The sequence below is a fragment of the Typopeltis vanoorti genome, chromosome 14, assembly GCF_054136105.1.
Source record: "Typopeltis vanoorti isolate ZY-2024b chromosome 14, IOZ_Tvanoo_1.0, whole genome shotgun sequence".
NCBI classification, from domain to species: Eukaryota; Metazoa; Arthropoda; class Arachnida; order Uropygi; family Thelyphonidae; genus Typopeltis; species Typopeltis vanoorti.
Genome location: NC_143562.1, coordinates 8,813,660 through 8,828,800, shown reverse-complemented (window position 1 = coordinate 8,828,800; position 15,141 = coordinate 8,813,660). Strand labels below are relative to the sequence as shown.

At 33.6% G+C, this 15,141-nt stretch overlaps 1 protein-coding gene across 2 annotated transcripts; it reads left to right on the top strand.

Annotated features, from left to right (window-relative positions):
• The first annotated feature begins 991 nt into the window (after positions 1-991).
• LOC150099176 (uncharacterized) lies at positions 992-12,781 on the top strand. Of its 2 annotated transcripts, none has more exons than XM_090403895.1 (2): positions 992-1,458; positions 9,864-12,781. In XM_090403895.1, the coding sequence occupies exon 2, from the start codon at positions 9,949-9,951 to the stop codon at positions 11,152-11,154; it is 1,206 nt and encodes a 401-aa protein (XP_090260021.1). In that variant the 5' UTR covers positions 992-1,458; positions 9,864-9,948; the 3' UTR covers positions 11,155-12,781. The 2 variants fall into 2 exon arrangements, with proteins under 2 accessions (XP_090260021.1, XP_090260020.1); XM_090403894.1 differs by having other exon boundaries at positions 9,861-12,781.
• Positions 12,782-15,141: the final 2,360 nt, after the last annotated feature.

Here is a 15,141-nt window from a genome sequence, read left to right as displayed (position 1 = left end):
TTTAGACAGTAATAGGAAAGTCATGTTGCCCAAGGCGATAAGTATTCTGATTGCTATAGAGATTTTCTAACAGTAACGACAGTGTATGCAGTGATGTGAAACTTCGAAATGCAGTATTATAAGACTCCTGATCTTGAGGTATATATGAATTCAGGGCCACCCCGTTGGGGTTGCAGTTGTACTCGTAAAAGGCGCCTGATCAGGAGGGGTGCCATTTGATGATGATAAATAATAGTATATTTTTATACAATGCTTTTATTATTATTATTATTATTATGAAAGGTGCCTCCATGGAGTCAAAAGACTCATCGCGGAAGACCCAACATTGATATACTAACCGTTATTCACACAATACCTGTCATTTCCCCCCTAAACTCATTCACAGATGAAGCATTCATCTGTGAATGAGTTTAAGGGGTAGTATGACAGGTATTGTATCATACCTCTGGCAACGCATTCCACCCATTTGCAATCTTCCAAGCAAAAAATCTAGTTCTCACACCCTCGTTAACCACCCTTGTACACAATCTCCAAGGATGACCCCTCGTTCTCTCTCTTCCTTCACTGGTCTTTAAAATGTTATCAGTATCAATCCTATAAAACCCTTTTAATAATTTATATGCCTTTATCATATCTCCTCTCATACATCTATCAACTAGTTTTTGAAGCCCACAGACGTTAACACTTTCATTGCTAAGCTGGAAATTGGAATTTCGTGTGGTGGCCAAATTTTTTTTATTTTTTTATTTAGTTATCGACGTCCACGCGATAACGCGTGATCGGCCGTTTGGTGAGAACTGGCATCGCGTGATTGGCAATGAACGTGTTAAACTCAACAACCGATTAGCCGCTTTGTTTTGACGTACGTGCAGCTTCATGAGTGGTGCGCCAAAGCAGGTTTGAATTGTGTTTCGATTTTTTTATTTTGTGATAATTGAAAACACATTTTTTTTTAGATGCTCTAATTTTTATGTTCACGTACGCATATATTGTATTTATTTACTAAATAAATAAAAATTACTCGAAAATAATTTCATTTTAATTTACAATTTCTCTGTTATGGGGGCGCTGAAATATAATTTTGAACAGAAACGCATCTTAGTGACGGCTTTGCTCTGTTTGAAGTGATAATAATCACCATATCAATGAAGCCTTTTGGCTCTCTATTTTAAGATATAATAATAAATATTTAGTTTCATCATTCTGACGATCCAGATAATGAATGTTAATTTTCGTGGTGAACTGAATTTACTAAAGTAACGTATGTGTGTATTGATGCAGAGATTGCCAGTGGACTGCAGAAACTAGATTCCCAATTAACTTTTTATTTATATTTTAGCAGACGAAGGTTCCTGTCTTCCAAAGTCCATCCTTTCTGTAATAAATGCATGATTATGAAAAGATTACAGGTCGCGTGACATTTTGCAAAAGGATCAGTATGCACTTGAGAGCAAATAGGTAAGGATTGTAAGTGGTTGTGGTGGGCAGTAGATGGCATTGGTGTAGATGATGAGGTTCACTCTAGTTGGTGGAGACAGAGAGATATAGAGTAGGTGGCCTCCCTTGATGAGTCTTTGGACTCCCTGGAGGTGTCGCATAATAATATCATACCACCCAAATAGTGAAATCACCATCGTAATCATGATTATTAAGAGAGACCTTCAGGATGTTAGGGACTCATTGAGAGAGGCCACATACTACATGAACCAGTTGTCATAATTATTCTTGAATTCATTCACACTGCTTGCACTCACAACATCCAATGGCAGTCCATTCCAACTACACACCACCCTGTGACAGAAATCTAGCCCTCACAGCATTCTCAGTGGTATTCATATTCAGCTTCCAAGGATGGCCACTTGTCCTTTCCCCACTCTCCATAAATTGAAAAATTCCATCAATAGAAATATATGACCTCTCAGAAGTTTGTAATTCTCAATCATATCAACCCTTGTAATTCTGTTTGCTACTGTCTGCAGTCTACAGATTTTCAGTTTGTCTTCATAATCAGTATTCCACAATGCCAATGTCATTTTTGACACACTCCTTTGCATCCAATATATCAGAATCACGATAGAGACCAGACCATGTGCAGTATTCTAAGTGAGGTCTCATCAAGGCCTTGTAAAGAGTCAAAATGACATTCTTATCTTTATATATGAACGTTCATTTCAGAATTGCAATCATCTTTTGAGTTGTATTTGCAGTCTATGCTACATGGTCCTTGAACTTCAACTTGCTATGAGCTGACACTCCGAGATCCCTAGTCTCATCAGTTTTTAGCATAATCCCACAATATAATACGACATCGGATATCTAATCATGCTGATGTGAATGACTTTACATTTACTGACATTGAAATGACTTTCATTTTTCCATGCCCACAATTCCAGTCTATTCAAATCATTCAAAAAATAGGAGGTAATCAGAAATGCATACTAACAGCATTTCTGATTACCTCCTATTTTTGCATCATCAGCAAACAATTGTATGTCACTTGTCAAATCCTTCCCCTATATCATTAATGTAACAGGCTGAATGACAGTGGACAGTACACCACTGGTTACCTTAAATCTTGCATATTCCTGTCCTCTGTACACAACTTTTTGATATTCATCAGGCTGCCCTCCTCTTATCCAGTCTAATTTATTATCATTGTTATTATTGTACTGGTACCTCCATTAAGCCAAAAACTCTCAAAACTGTTCACTACTTATTTGTTGTAACCCCTCCTTGAACACTGCCAGCCCTTTCTATTCATTCACCACTCTACAAGTGAAAAATGTAACTCTCGCATGTAATTCTGCCCCATCTAGCCAAGTGCTGAAACATTTCCCCTGCATCAGTTCTACAAAACTCTTTTAAATAATTTAAAGAGCATTCCACAGGCCACTTGCCTCTGAATCCATTCCACTACTCTTTCATCTCAAAGAAACCCAGTTAACCAGACTTGAGCACAGTGATTTGATGTATCGAGACCTTATAACAATGAATAATAAATTATTTTCTCTGTTTGTTAGTGTGCCCTTGAATAACCATGTAAGCCTTATAAGCTGCCTTGTCAACCTTAGCAATATGTTCTCTATACTTCCACTCTCTCTCTCTCTCTCTTACCAACATCATATCCCTAGGTTTGTTGATTTCCTGGAGTACAGTTCCATCAATGTGGTACAAAGTTTGTAATCTATTTCTCCCAAAATACATAACTTTACATTTACATACATAGCTTTACATTTTTCCACATTTAACTGACACCCATTACCTGCCCATACCAACAAGCTATTTAAATCATCTTGCAATCTTTACACATGGTATGAATTAACTATCGTACCCCTATCTAAATTTGCATAATCAGCAAACAACTGAGTATTTACTGTAAGATTATTTCTAATATCGTTTGTATGATTTGATTTGATTATATGATTTGAACAGTAGTGGTTCATAAAGAGAGCTTTTCAGCACACCACTAATCATCTGCTTTCTCACTGATTCTGTTCTGCTCTTACTCCTGCATGTGCTACTTTTTGGTATCACTTCTGTCAAACATCTTTGCAAAATCGAGTAGTATCATCATTTAGGCATTCCCTTTTGTCCAATTTAGCTGTCACTGTATTATTAAACATTAGTAACCTACTAAAGCATGAGCAACCCTTGATAAAGCCATGCTATCTCTCATAGAGTACCATATTTTTATCCACTTGCAAAATGCACACTCTTTAACCAACTTCTCCAGTACTTTTTAGTTATTCATGAGATACCTGGTCTGTAATTTGCTACTGCAGTCTTAGAGCCTTCTTTATATATAGGAATTATTTGTCCATCTTTCCACTTTGTCAGGTTTCACCAGAGGGGTAACTTACTTTAAGCAATCTAGTAAAGGCATTGCCAATTCCCATGCATATTCTCGTAAAACATGAACTTATATCCCATCTAATTCATTGCGGTATTTACATTATGAGTCTTCAGTCTTATAAATACTTTCAGTTCCTCAACATCTGCTTTCACACCAGTCTCTGTCACATCTATAACCTCACTTTGATGATGTACCACTTGCAAAGTGGTTGGTTACCTAGCAACTAAACCATTTTGAAGTACTGGGTTTAGCTTGATTATTTAGTTCCTGCTTAATAATATTACTCATCCATTGAACTCCTACTTGATTAATCATCTTTACCTTAGATATAATGTCATGTTGCTTTTTCCAGACACACCTTGATCAATATTCATGCACTGCTGACATTCTCTCCTTCGAGGTTTTTGTCATGGCACTGCTTTAAGCTTCCTCCTAAGCTTGTTATATTCACCTCTCTTGTAGTTTTTGCTATACCCCTTCATAACTGAAATTCCTAGGTTTTGCAATCTCCGAAGTCAAGAAATGATCGGTATCCACAATCAGAGGGAATGTGGTCACTCTAGTTATGAATAGCTTTTTAAGATCCTGTGATCAGATCCAACACTCTCATATCCCAAGTGCTCTTCCATCTTATGCTGCCTCAGGTAATTATCTCTCAGTAGTTATACAAATTCCATTTCCTGCTTGATATGTGATCTTTCCAGTCAGACTTTATAACTTGTTCCTTGGTAACTAAGTTTCCACAGCTCCCAACTGGCTTTTCTTTTTCTCACAGTTCCACTAAACAAAAGATAAAATTAAGTTCCACTCGATTATTGTATCCCTTCAGTTCTTCAAGATTTACCAGAGATCACTTTTTAGTAACTTGGAACATAAATTTGAGCTCAGTGGAAAATAATGGAAAAAAAAAAAAAAAAAAACTACTCCTCATTTCATTTTGCATTACAATGATGCTAGGCATCCAAGTGCTTCTGTACTTTTCCATGGTTGGAATACCATGTCAGCTCCTGGAATCATATGTGGACTTTGGTTTTCCAACAAATCTGGAAATAAGCCTGAGAAAAAAATTAAGAAAATTAAGCATATCACAAATGGTTTCCACACTAAGACTGCAATTTCGTTCTCAGCGTGCAACAAATTGCACAAACCATCAAATCTAAATGTGGCCTTGAAAGAGCTAAATGCAGAAAACTTGCCTCTTGAAGAAATGACAGTTAGATAATACAGAGGCATTACTGACTGTGATGGTGCAAATTCCCTTAGATGTACCTATCTGTATTTATCTCATTGCAGTCAGATATTCCACTGCATAAACCCTAAAGTTAAAACTGAACAGCAATCATTCTTGCTCCCCAACTGCTGCATCCATGGAAATTGGGCAAAAGTGTGGTTAGTAAAGGTGTTAGAGCTGGATTCTTTACTTTTAGAGTGGTGAATGAGTGGAATGGGCTGCCAGAGTCTGTGGTGGATGCCGTGACAGTGAATGAGTTTAAGGCGATGTATGATAGATACTGTATGAATGCCAAATAGTTGTGATGAATATGATTCGGGGCCTCCCTCGATGAGTCTAATGACTCCCTGGAGTTGCCCGTAATAATAATAGACAAATTAACACTCCTGCCATTAGCAGTAATAGACCACAAATCTCATGTAAACTTTGTTCTCTAGAACTAATACCAGTGATATATGTCATAATGGCTTCTTTAGAGATCTGAAGAATATAGAGACCTATGATAGTAGACTGTTGGGAAATGTAGTTTAACCTATCATTTTCCTTCATAAATGCTTTTCTCATTTACAGATCTTTTCATTGGCTTCTTCCTGATAGTACAACCCATTCCTTGTCTTCATTTACCAAACTTTTTATTTTTGCAGATCAGGTGTTAAAAGAATAGTTGTGGAAGGAACCGTTATGTGAAGACCTATAGATATTATTTTAACCACTGATCTTCTTGCCTGGCCCACTTGAAGATAATATCCATATATCTAGGCAAAATCAGAATTTGCTTCTCAGATTGCTTTTTTTCTCTCTATTGTTCAATATTACTTTTCTTCACACAGTTCCTTTCTTAATAAGCATTCTACTTTCCATCATGTTTTTTTTTTTAATTTATTTTTATGAGCACTGTTTTTCTGTTGAATTGGCCACAATCATTCCTTGACTCTCTCTCTCTTTTAAGTCTATAATAATGCAAACAGCATTATTATAGACTTAAAATAGACTGCTTATTATAGACTACTTATTATATTTATTATAGACTGCTAGTAAATATCTGTTCACAATTCAGCTGAAAACCTGTCAAAAATAAAATAAAAATAAATGATTCATTCAAAATTTAATACCCATGTGGCATCAACTCCACAGCATGGAGGAAAGCCTGTTTTCAGCCTCATTCCAAGAAAAGGAAATAAAAGTTGATCAAAACTATTGCTTGCTCTCACTTTAGTCTTTGCAAACATAATAAAAGTTATTATTTTCTTCACTTATTGGAGGCCCTGAGTTAATTGGTGATCACCATAAATATTATGAACACTGTAGATCTATAGCAGATATCATAACCAACATTATCCACTTGCAGACTTTTTTTCCTAAGAAATGTATGAAGAAACTTGTGCTATTAGTTTTGACAAGAAATTTGATCTAGTCTGGCATAGTGGGTTGGTACCAAGAGTGTGCTGGTAAATTTTTAACAACTGACTCACTATAAAAGTAAATTAATTAATTAAAGAAATAATCCCACGAAGTCTTATTTGTGAGAATTACATCTCCCCCTCTGAAAAAAGTATAAACAAATCTCTTTATGAGCAGAGATCAACTTAATTTTGTCTGATCACTTCTTGATGTCTTATTAGGTTCACAACATTTTTAGAAATGTGAAATCTTTGAGAAATGTTGAACATGAGCATGTCATTACCAAAAGAAAAAGTTGCCTAGGTAAAATTAAGTAGATGAAAATTAATATTTGTGTACAATCTGATAGACTTGTGTTTCCTAGGAAGGACCTCCTGCGATGAGTCTTTTGACTCCATGGAGGCCTGAATAATAATAATAATAATTTGTACATGAATATTAATATGCAGCAGACGTGTACAATCTGTACAAAGCTGCTGCATACGGTGGGGAAGGAAGCACAAAGGGTGACAAAATTCACTCCCCATCCCTGGCTCTATCTTCAGGGCTATCAAATACAATTTATTCTCCAAATGCCACTAGCCATTGTGGATTGAAGTGTTTGTCACTCTGAAGTTTATAGCCATTGTCAGTTTGCTCACATGAGGTGGGCTCAGGCACATCACTGGCTAGTACTATCCTTTCATCTTTTTAATTGGCTAGCCAGCTTTTTTCTCTTGTCATTCATTGCATATCATGTGGGTGGCTTTCTGTCGTTAGCATTCTCTATCAATACTGGATTGCACAAGGACTGTTGGAGCATTCTTGCATTGGTTGAGTTTAATGTACTGTTCCATTGTATGCATCCTTCTTTTCTGAGTAGCAGACCATGCCTGTGGTATTTACTATTATTATAATACAGGCACCTCCATGGAGTCAGAAGACTCCACATGATACCCAATGCATCCACAAAATCCATGATACCTGTCCTTTAACCCATTAACAGATAAAGCATTCACAATGCCTCATAAAGAGAAATTAATCAGAATTTTTGCTGAAAATATGCCATGTTTATTGGTTGTTTTGGATTTATGCCTAAAGCAACAAAGACTATAAGGTAATGTGTTTACTTACAGGTGGTTTTGTCCATTTTTTTGGAATGAAAAAGAACTGAGTTTCATGAGCAAAAATTAGATCACCTCTGTAACACTGGCTAACTCATCTTCAATTGAAAAGCCCTTATGAAAATTCTTTATTTTAGACAGGATTCGAACCCAGATCTCTCCAAATATCCTATGTGTTCCGTTGTATACTTTTCCTTATGAATTAGTTCTTTTTTTAACATGGAAAATTTTCAGTTTTAATACATTTTCAATTGAGTTTCTTGTAATAAAATTTTATTATTACTGGAAGCCCAAAACAAATTCCATTTAATGTTTCATTGCTTGGATGTTTAGCATAATTTCTATTCATAAATAATGCAGATCGACAGAATAGTACAATAAATAGGAATATAGAAAAAAATATATGCTTCATATTCATATCAATTTTTTCTATAATATCCAAAGATTATATTGACTTCAATGGATCCATGTAATTATAGACATATATAAATGTCCTGGCCGATACAGTTCTTATTAAAGTTTATATTTTACTCAATCTATGTGGAATTGTAATGCAGCTGATCATAATAAATTGAGAAGTTTATTTCTGAAAATTCAGCATGTATGGAAAGTAGTCATAGGGTACCTGAGAGAAGGTGTATGGAGAATAATTTGTATGGGAGTTAAATGAATGAATAAATCTAAGCCAGAGATTAATAATAGGAAATTTATCTCTATCCATTAATATGAAAAGAGTGATGGCTACACTCATGAGAAGTATAAAAAAAAAAAAAAAGTAGGCATATAAAGTGACAGCTATGAACGTGAAATAGTAAGTAAAAAGGAAGAACAACTAAGAAAGACTAACCTTAGTGAAATTTGGATGGTAGGAAAGGATTGGATGCACTAGGAATGGATGAGTTTCTAGTGCATCACTCATGGGAATGATGCACTAGAAACTGCAGTAGAAATTGAGTGATCACTCTCATGTAATGTGCATTTTAGCTAGACATTATTTCTCTGGGGATGTTAATAGAAGCAGAGTGAATGAAAACATGCATGTGGATGAGTTAGGTATTAATACTATTTGATGTCTCAGCATAGAAGTGATGTTCTAGGTGTAATGCCCCTAATGCTGTTTCAACTTGAGCACAGCCTGAGCAAGATGATTCTAATATATAGGAATGAAGATATTGCTAAATCAATTAATTATAGACTAATTATTAGAGCAATCATTAAGGACTTAAAGAGAATGATTAGGACCTGCAGAAATAGTAGATGGTACTGTGATCTGCTGTAGAGATAGTATGACTCTCTTTAAAGTATGTCTTGCATTAAAAATCTGTATAATGGAGTAGCTTGATTTGGATATACTACAGTACTTAAGGATTTTAATATTGGAATTGCTTCCAATCCTGTATGGAGTCTCAAAACTCATTCCAGCATTTTGCCAAAGGTATTTACCAGAATTCCACATGAGTTTGTTAAAGTCAGAGAAATTGGAATGCAAAATAGGCTTGTGTCATGGATAGTAGAATGGTTCACCTACAGGTATCATGATACTGAACTAAGATATGAGGTTAACCTGATATGCTACCATAAAATTCTGTCATTTATTTGTCAGAAGAATTCAAGAGGAATTCATATAATAAATGTTATTCAGCATAAAATATTTAACTTCTGTTTAGTTTGCAAATATAGCTGCTGTGAACCTGTTGTATTGTCATCCAAAAATTAGACAGCCTTGTTCTAAAGTAATTTTCAATTTATATAGATTTTTGAAAGTGCACTTGGCATTGAAATAACCAGGCTAGTTAAAAAGAAAACATGCTACATAATCTCTATTCTGTCCTTAACATCCATTTTTAATATTACTGCATATTGTAGATTAACTGTCTTTGGTCTAATTCATATCTTCTGTCATGTGCTTATATTATTATTTGTATAAAAGTAATGTTATTATGTGGCACATAAAAAAGATTTTCATAGAGAAATAAAATATAAAAAAATTACATCTAGAAATAAAATTACTTTTCTGGTTACAGTGCCTTGAAATTAGTTTGCTTCCATGTTATAGTGTAATTTTTATTATGTAAATGAAATCATTTTTCATTTTTTTTTCTGATATATGTCATATTTCCATATTATTATTATTATTATATTTATTCTATTTCTCTATTATTATATTCTATAATAATACAGCATCACTAAATATATTCACTGTGAGCATTGTTCCTTCTAATTGTAATGTGCATGTGTAAATATTAAAGTGTGTATTTTTTTTTATTTTCAGCAGACTGGACTTTGTTCATATAAGCAAGAATTTCCAACTGGTTCTCTCTCTCTAATTTCTGGATATCTAAACATGATGGAAAAGTAGCATGGAGGAATCTTTTGTGAGAGGTTTAATTGAAAATTCAGTTTCCAACCATGAGGGAAAAAAACAGTTGGGAATATTTCATGATAATAATGAACAATTTACACTTGAAGCATCAGCAAATACACTTGAATGCTTGGATGCAGTGGAGCAACCAGATGTATTTTCCACTCTTAGAAAAGTTATAATCTGTGAAATATGTGGGAAATCATTTTCACATTCTGGTGCTTTTAATGTGCACACAATCATCCATACTAAAGAAAAATCTTTTTCATGTGAAACATGTGGTGAATCATTTACACAAGCAAATAGTCTTGAAGCACATATGACCTTTCACACCAATGAGAAACCATTTATTTGTGAAATGTGTGGGGAAACATTTTTGCAGTCTGGTGCATTTAATATTCATGCAAGAATTCACACTAAAGAAAAATGTTTCACTTGTGAAACTTGTGGTAAATCTTTTACAAGAAATTCCATTCTTAAAAAACACCAAAGAATACATAACAATGAAAAACCTTTTAAGTGTAAAACTTGTGGCAAGTCATTTACAGAGCATTATAGTCTGAAAATACATAAAAGAATACATACAAATGAAAAACCCTTTAAGTGTGAATTTTGTGATAAATCATTTAAACAATCAGGTCATCTTAAAATACATATAACATATCACACCAATGAAAAACCATTTATGTGTGACACTTGTGGTAAATCATTTTCGCATCATTCTATTCTTAAAGCACATCTAAAATTTCACAATAATGAGAAACCATTTATGTGTGAAACTTGTGGTACAACATTTTTCAGTATGTCCAGTCTCAACACACATACACGGGTTCACACACGTGAAAAACCTTTTAAATGTAAAACTTGTAATAAGTCATTTTCAAAATCCAGTTCACTAAAAACACATACTAGAATTCACACCAACGAGAGACCATTTCTTTGTGAAACTTGTGGCATCTCATTTTCTGATTTATCTGCTCTTCGAAAACATGTACTAGTTCATACTTTGGAGAAACCATTCACTTGTGAGATTTGTGGTAAATCATTTTCACGTTCTTTTGATCTTAAAAGACACTCAGTTCTTCACTCTACCATAATACCAAGACCTTTTTCTTGTGAAACTTGTGGTAAATCATTTTTACGTTCTTCTGATCTTAAAAGACACTCAGTTCTTCACTCTAACACAAGACCATTTTGCTTGTGAAACTTCTGGTAAATCATTTAACCAGAATGAACATCTTAAACGACATCAAAGAATTCACATGAATGAGAAACCTTTTACCTGTGAAACATGTGGTGAATCATTTTCATCAATTTCACATCTTGAAAGACATCTAATGCTTCATATGAATGAGTGACATTTTGTTTATTAAAATTGTTAATGAGATTTCTCGAGTTCAGTATCTTAGAAAAGTACAGAAGAAATTCTCTTCATTAAAACTCTTTTTACCCTGTGATATTTGTGATAAAATTATACCCTAACATCTCTTAAAATTCATGCAGGAGTTTGAGAGAATTTTTTGATTGTTTGTGCAAATAAGAATTCTTTCTAGGGATATATACCTTTAAAATATTTATAATAATATGAAACTATTTTTTAAGAATACTTAAGGAAGCATTAATGCATGTCACATTTATCACTGTGTCTTTTTTTATGGAACATTGGGGATAGTCATAATATGAATGATATCTCTCACACTTAAAAATTTAAATTGAAATAACTTTATTTAGAAATAACTGTTCATAATCAACCTTAGAACTTGTTTAAAAAAGATTGCTTTATGAAATTGAACTTTTTTTGAAAGTTAAATAAGTTTTAACTTTTTTGTTTAAATGTTGTCAGTGTAAATGAAAATTGATTATGTTCACACTAATGATGAATGATTTTTATTGTAAACTTCATGTGCATTGTACTCAAAGAAAGTGTGCTTTAAAGTCTGCCAACTTGAAAGTCATTATCTAATATGATGTATGCTTGAATCACTTATAATTGTCATACTCTTTCTCTCTCTTTGAGACAAATTTGTATATATCAGCTCAGAAATGGAGGAATCTATATAATAAAAGATGAAATGAAGTCCTAAATCAAGTATTGGGAAGACTGATTTATGTAATTCAGAAGGAACTTAATTGATTATAGTATCTTTGTACTGTACCAAAAGAGAGAGAAATGTTTAATGTCTTCTAAACCAGAAGCGATTTTAAAGGATGAAATTCATGAAGTATAATAACAGTACAAGTGCAATTGAAGTAGCACAAAATGAAAGTAAATTAAATGGAAGGTGTTAAATGAATTTGGGTATGTTAAGACACTTTTATGAGAATGTGGGATGAGGTTAAAAATCATTCAGGAAATGTTGGCTTTTAGAAGTTGAGCAAGTACAGATAATAGAAAGCAGTGGAAGTTGACATTTATTAAAGAAAGGAGTTAAGTGTTAAAATATTTTTTTCATGATTTAACTTCCTTCTTTGTAAATTAATGTTAGTCCTTGGAAATTATTCATTAAATATTGTCTTTTTAATCGAATTAATATTTCAAAAAACAAGTTTAAAATTATGTAGTTATAAAAAAATATTGAAATTCACATGAGTAAAGAATGATCTACTACACTGCATGAATTTTTCTTGAAGATATATAGTTGATTACACTTGTTTAAAATTGTTATAAATATTTACATAGTTTCAGACTTTGATAATAGAGCATGGCAAGTTTCATAAAATCAGATCCTCTCAGTTTTGGTGAGGATTGTTTGTGTGGAATATTTGGATGAACTAAACCCAATTTCATTCAATAGTGTATTTAAAGGCAGAACTAAAAGCAAAAACCGAGATTAAATACTGATGGTTGTGAGGTTAGATGTTATGCAATTTCCTCTATAAGCGAAAATTTTTTTTATACCGCATCTTCTTTTTTTTATACTATAAGTTTGGGTCTCATACTCTAAGTAACATTGTATTTTTACATATTGTACTATGCTATGATTTTACATTTTTTTAATTTTTTTATTAACTATTATTTAAGAAGATAATATACCATTTATATCTGTTATTTTAATGATGATTTCATGATGGCATCAATATATGTATCTAAGCGTAAGGCTAAAATACCGTAATTTTTTTTTTTTTTCTTTCAGAGTTCAGGTGTGCTGGATATAAGTAATATACAGCATATACTATTAGGATTATTTAAATAAGAAAATTACAGTAACAAATTTTAGTTGAGGATTTACAGAATAACACAATTCTCTGAACATTCCCATGGCTGATGTAGAAAAAATAAATAACCTGATTAGTATTGAATATATATATATATATGTTAAAGATACCAAGCTATTTTAAACCTGGTTTTACTCCATTTCCCAAGTAAGCAAACAGACAAACAAGTTAAGTTTGTGCCTGCAAGTGTTGCAAGTCTAGCTGACCCTGCACATAGTGCAAGATCAAGGCAACTCATGGTAAAAGTAGAATAAGCTCTGATCACTAATCTTAATATTTACCCTTAATGCAAAGCATATCTGCTGGAGGAGGTGTATGATGCTTTGTATTAAAGACAAAGGGCCACTACCCAGACCGGTTTCGACCTTTATTGAGGTCTCATCAGTGGGAGCCAGGCTAGAAATACCAATACCAAGATTTTAGTAATACAGAGCTTAAAAGTATTTTACCAGAACAAGTTACCATAAGGTGTTTTAACCTGATTAAATAAAAATCTCAGGAGGAGATATAAATGTAGAAAGTGTTTTACCTTGGGTATAATAAATAAATGTTGAGAGCCTGTGTAGCTCAGTGGATGTGGCGTTTGCACACCACCGCGCTAGGCCGCACGAAGGAAGTCTTGGTTTCGAGTCTAGTCGGCGACTAGAGGAAATTTTTCTAAGCCTTTTTTCGACCGGTTCCCGAGTTAGTCGATCTCTGGCACGGGCAAGCAGGTTTTTCGTCCTGTAAACTCAAGAAAATCGACCGTAGAACCCACATTATTTCAGACATTAAATATATTGTGTTAGGGTTAGAGACCACGAGATGGCGGCACATTTGAGCCGTCTCTCTTCACTGCGTACCGCTTAATTAGTGATAGCCTTGGGCCATCTGTCTCTGATTGGGTACCAGTGGAGATTTAACTGCCCACTCAGTCTCCAAAAGTTAGATAGGGCTAAATGGCCTCGCCTACTCCCGTATACGGGAATAAAAAGGCGTTAGCTGATTTTTTTTTTTTTTTTTTTTTTTTTTAATAAATGTTAAAAGATACCAAGCTATTTTAAACCTGGTTTTAATCCATTTCCCAAGTAAGCAAACAGACAAACAAGTCAAGTTTGTGCCTGCAAGTGTTGCAAGTCTAGCTGACCCTGCACGTAGTGCAAGACCAAGGCAACTCATGGTAAAAGTAGAATAAGCTCTTATCACTAATCTTAATATTTACCCTTAATGGAAAGCACATCTCCTGGAGGAGATGTATGATGCTTTGTATTAAAGGCAAGGGGCCACTACCCAGACCGGTAGTGGCCTCTTGCCTTTTTTATATATTTATATAAAGGAGAGGTTAATAAAAAAAAAAAAAAAAAAAAAAATTATTACTATTTACAAACAGAACTTCAGGCCACGAGGAACCCATTATCTTCTGTATTAGCAAATGTATATTTATAAACCTTTAAAGATAAACACCAATCATTTCCTTCCCATTAAAGTCAAGATTATGGGGAAAGGTATATTGATGATGGTTTCTTAATTTGGAGTCATGGAACTGGTTCCTTAAAAGTGTTCCCGACCCATCTTAATAATCAGTGCCCAAGAATATAATTTACCTCTAAATTGCAAGTTAATGTTTCTATCCATTAACTCATTCGTAAGTCTGAATGAGTTTGATATTCAGAACTCATGAAAACTCCAATGAAACCATTAGTCATTAGAGTGGTCATTTATTTTATATTTTATTTTATAATTCTTATAACAAGGGAATTATAAGAATAAATTGCACGAGTTCTCTGGACAAGTTTTTTTTATAATGCCTATCATCTGTAATTCTAATGGAGGCTTATACATTGCTTGCTCATAACTTTATTTTTTTCAGAAATAATAATGTATACTAAAATATTAATTATAAAAACTGTATCTAATATTTTCCAGTATTTCAGCAATAATGTTACAATGCCATCATCAGGGGATCACAAAAAAAAAATTATATGTGCATGCAGAC

Excerpts from the sequence above, each read along its gene's own strand:
- LOC150099176 (XM_090403895.1), top strand. The coding sequence starts at position 9,949 with ATGGAGGAATCTTTTGTGAGAGGTTTAATTGAAAATTCAGTTTCCAAC.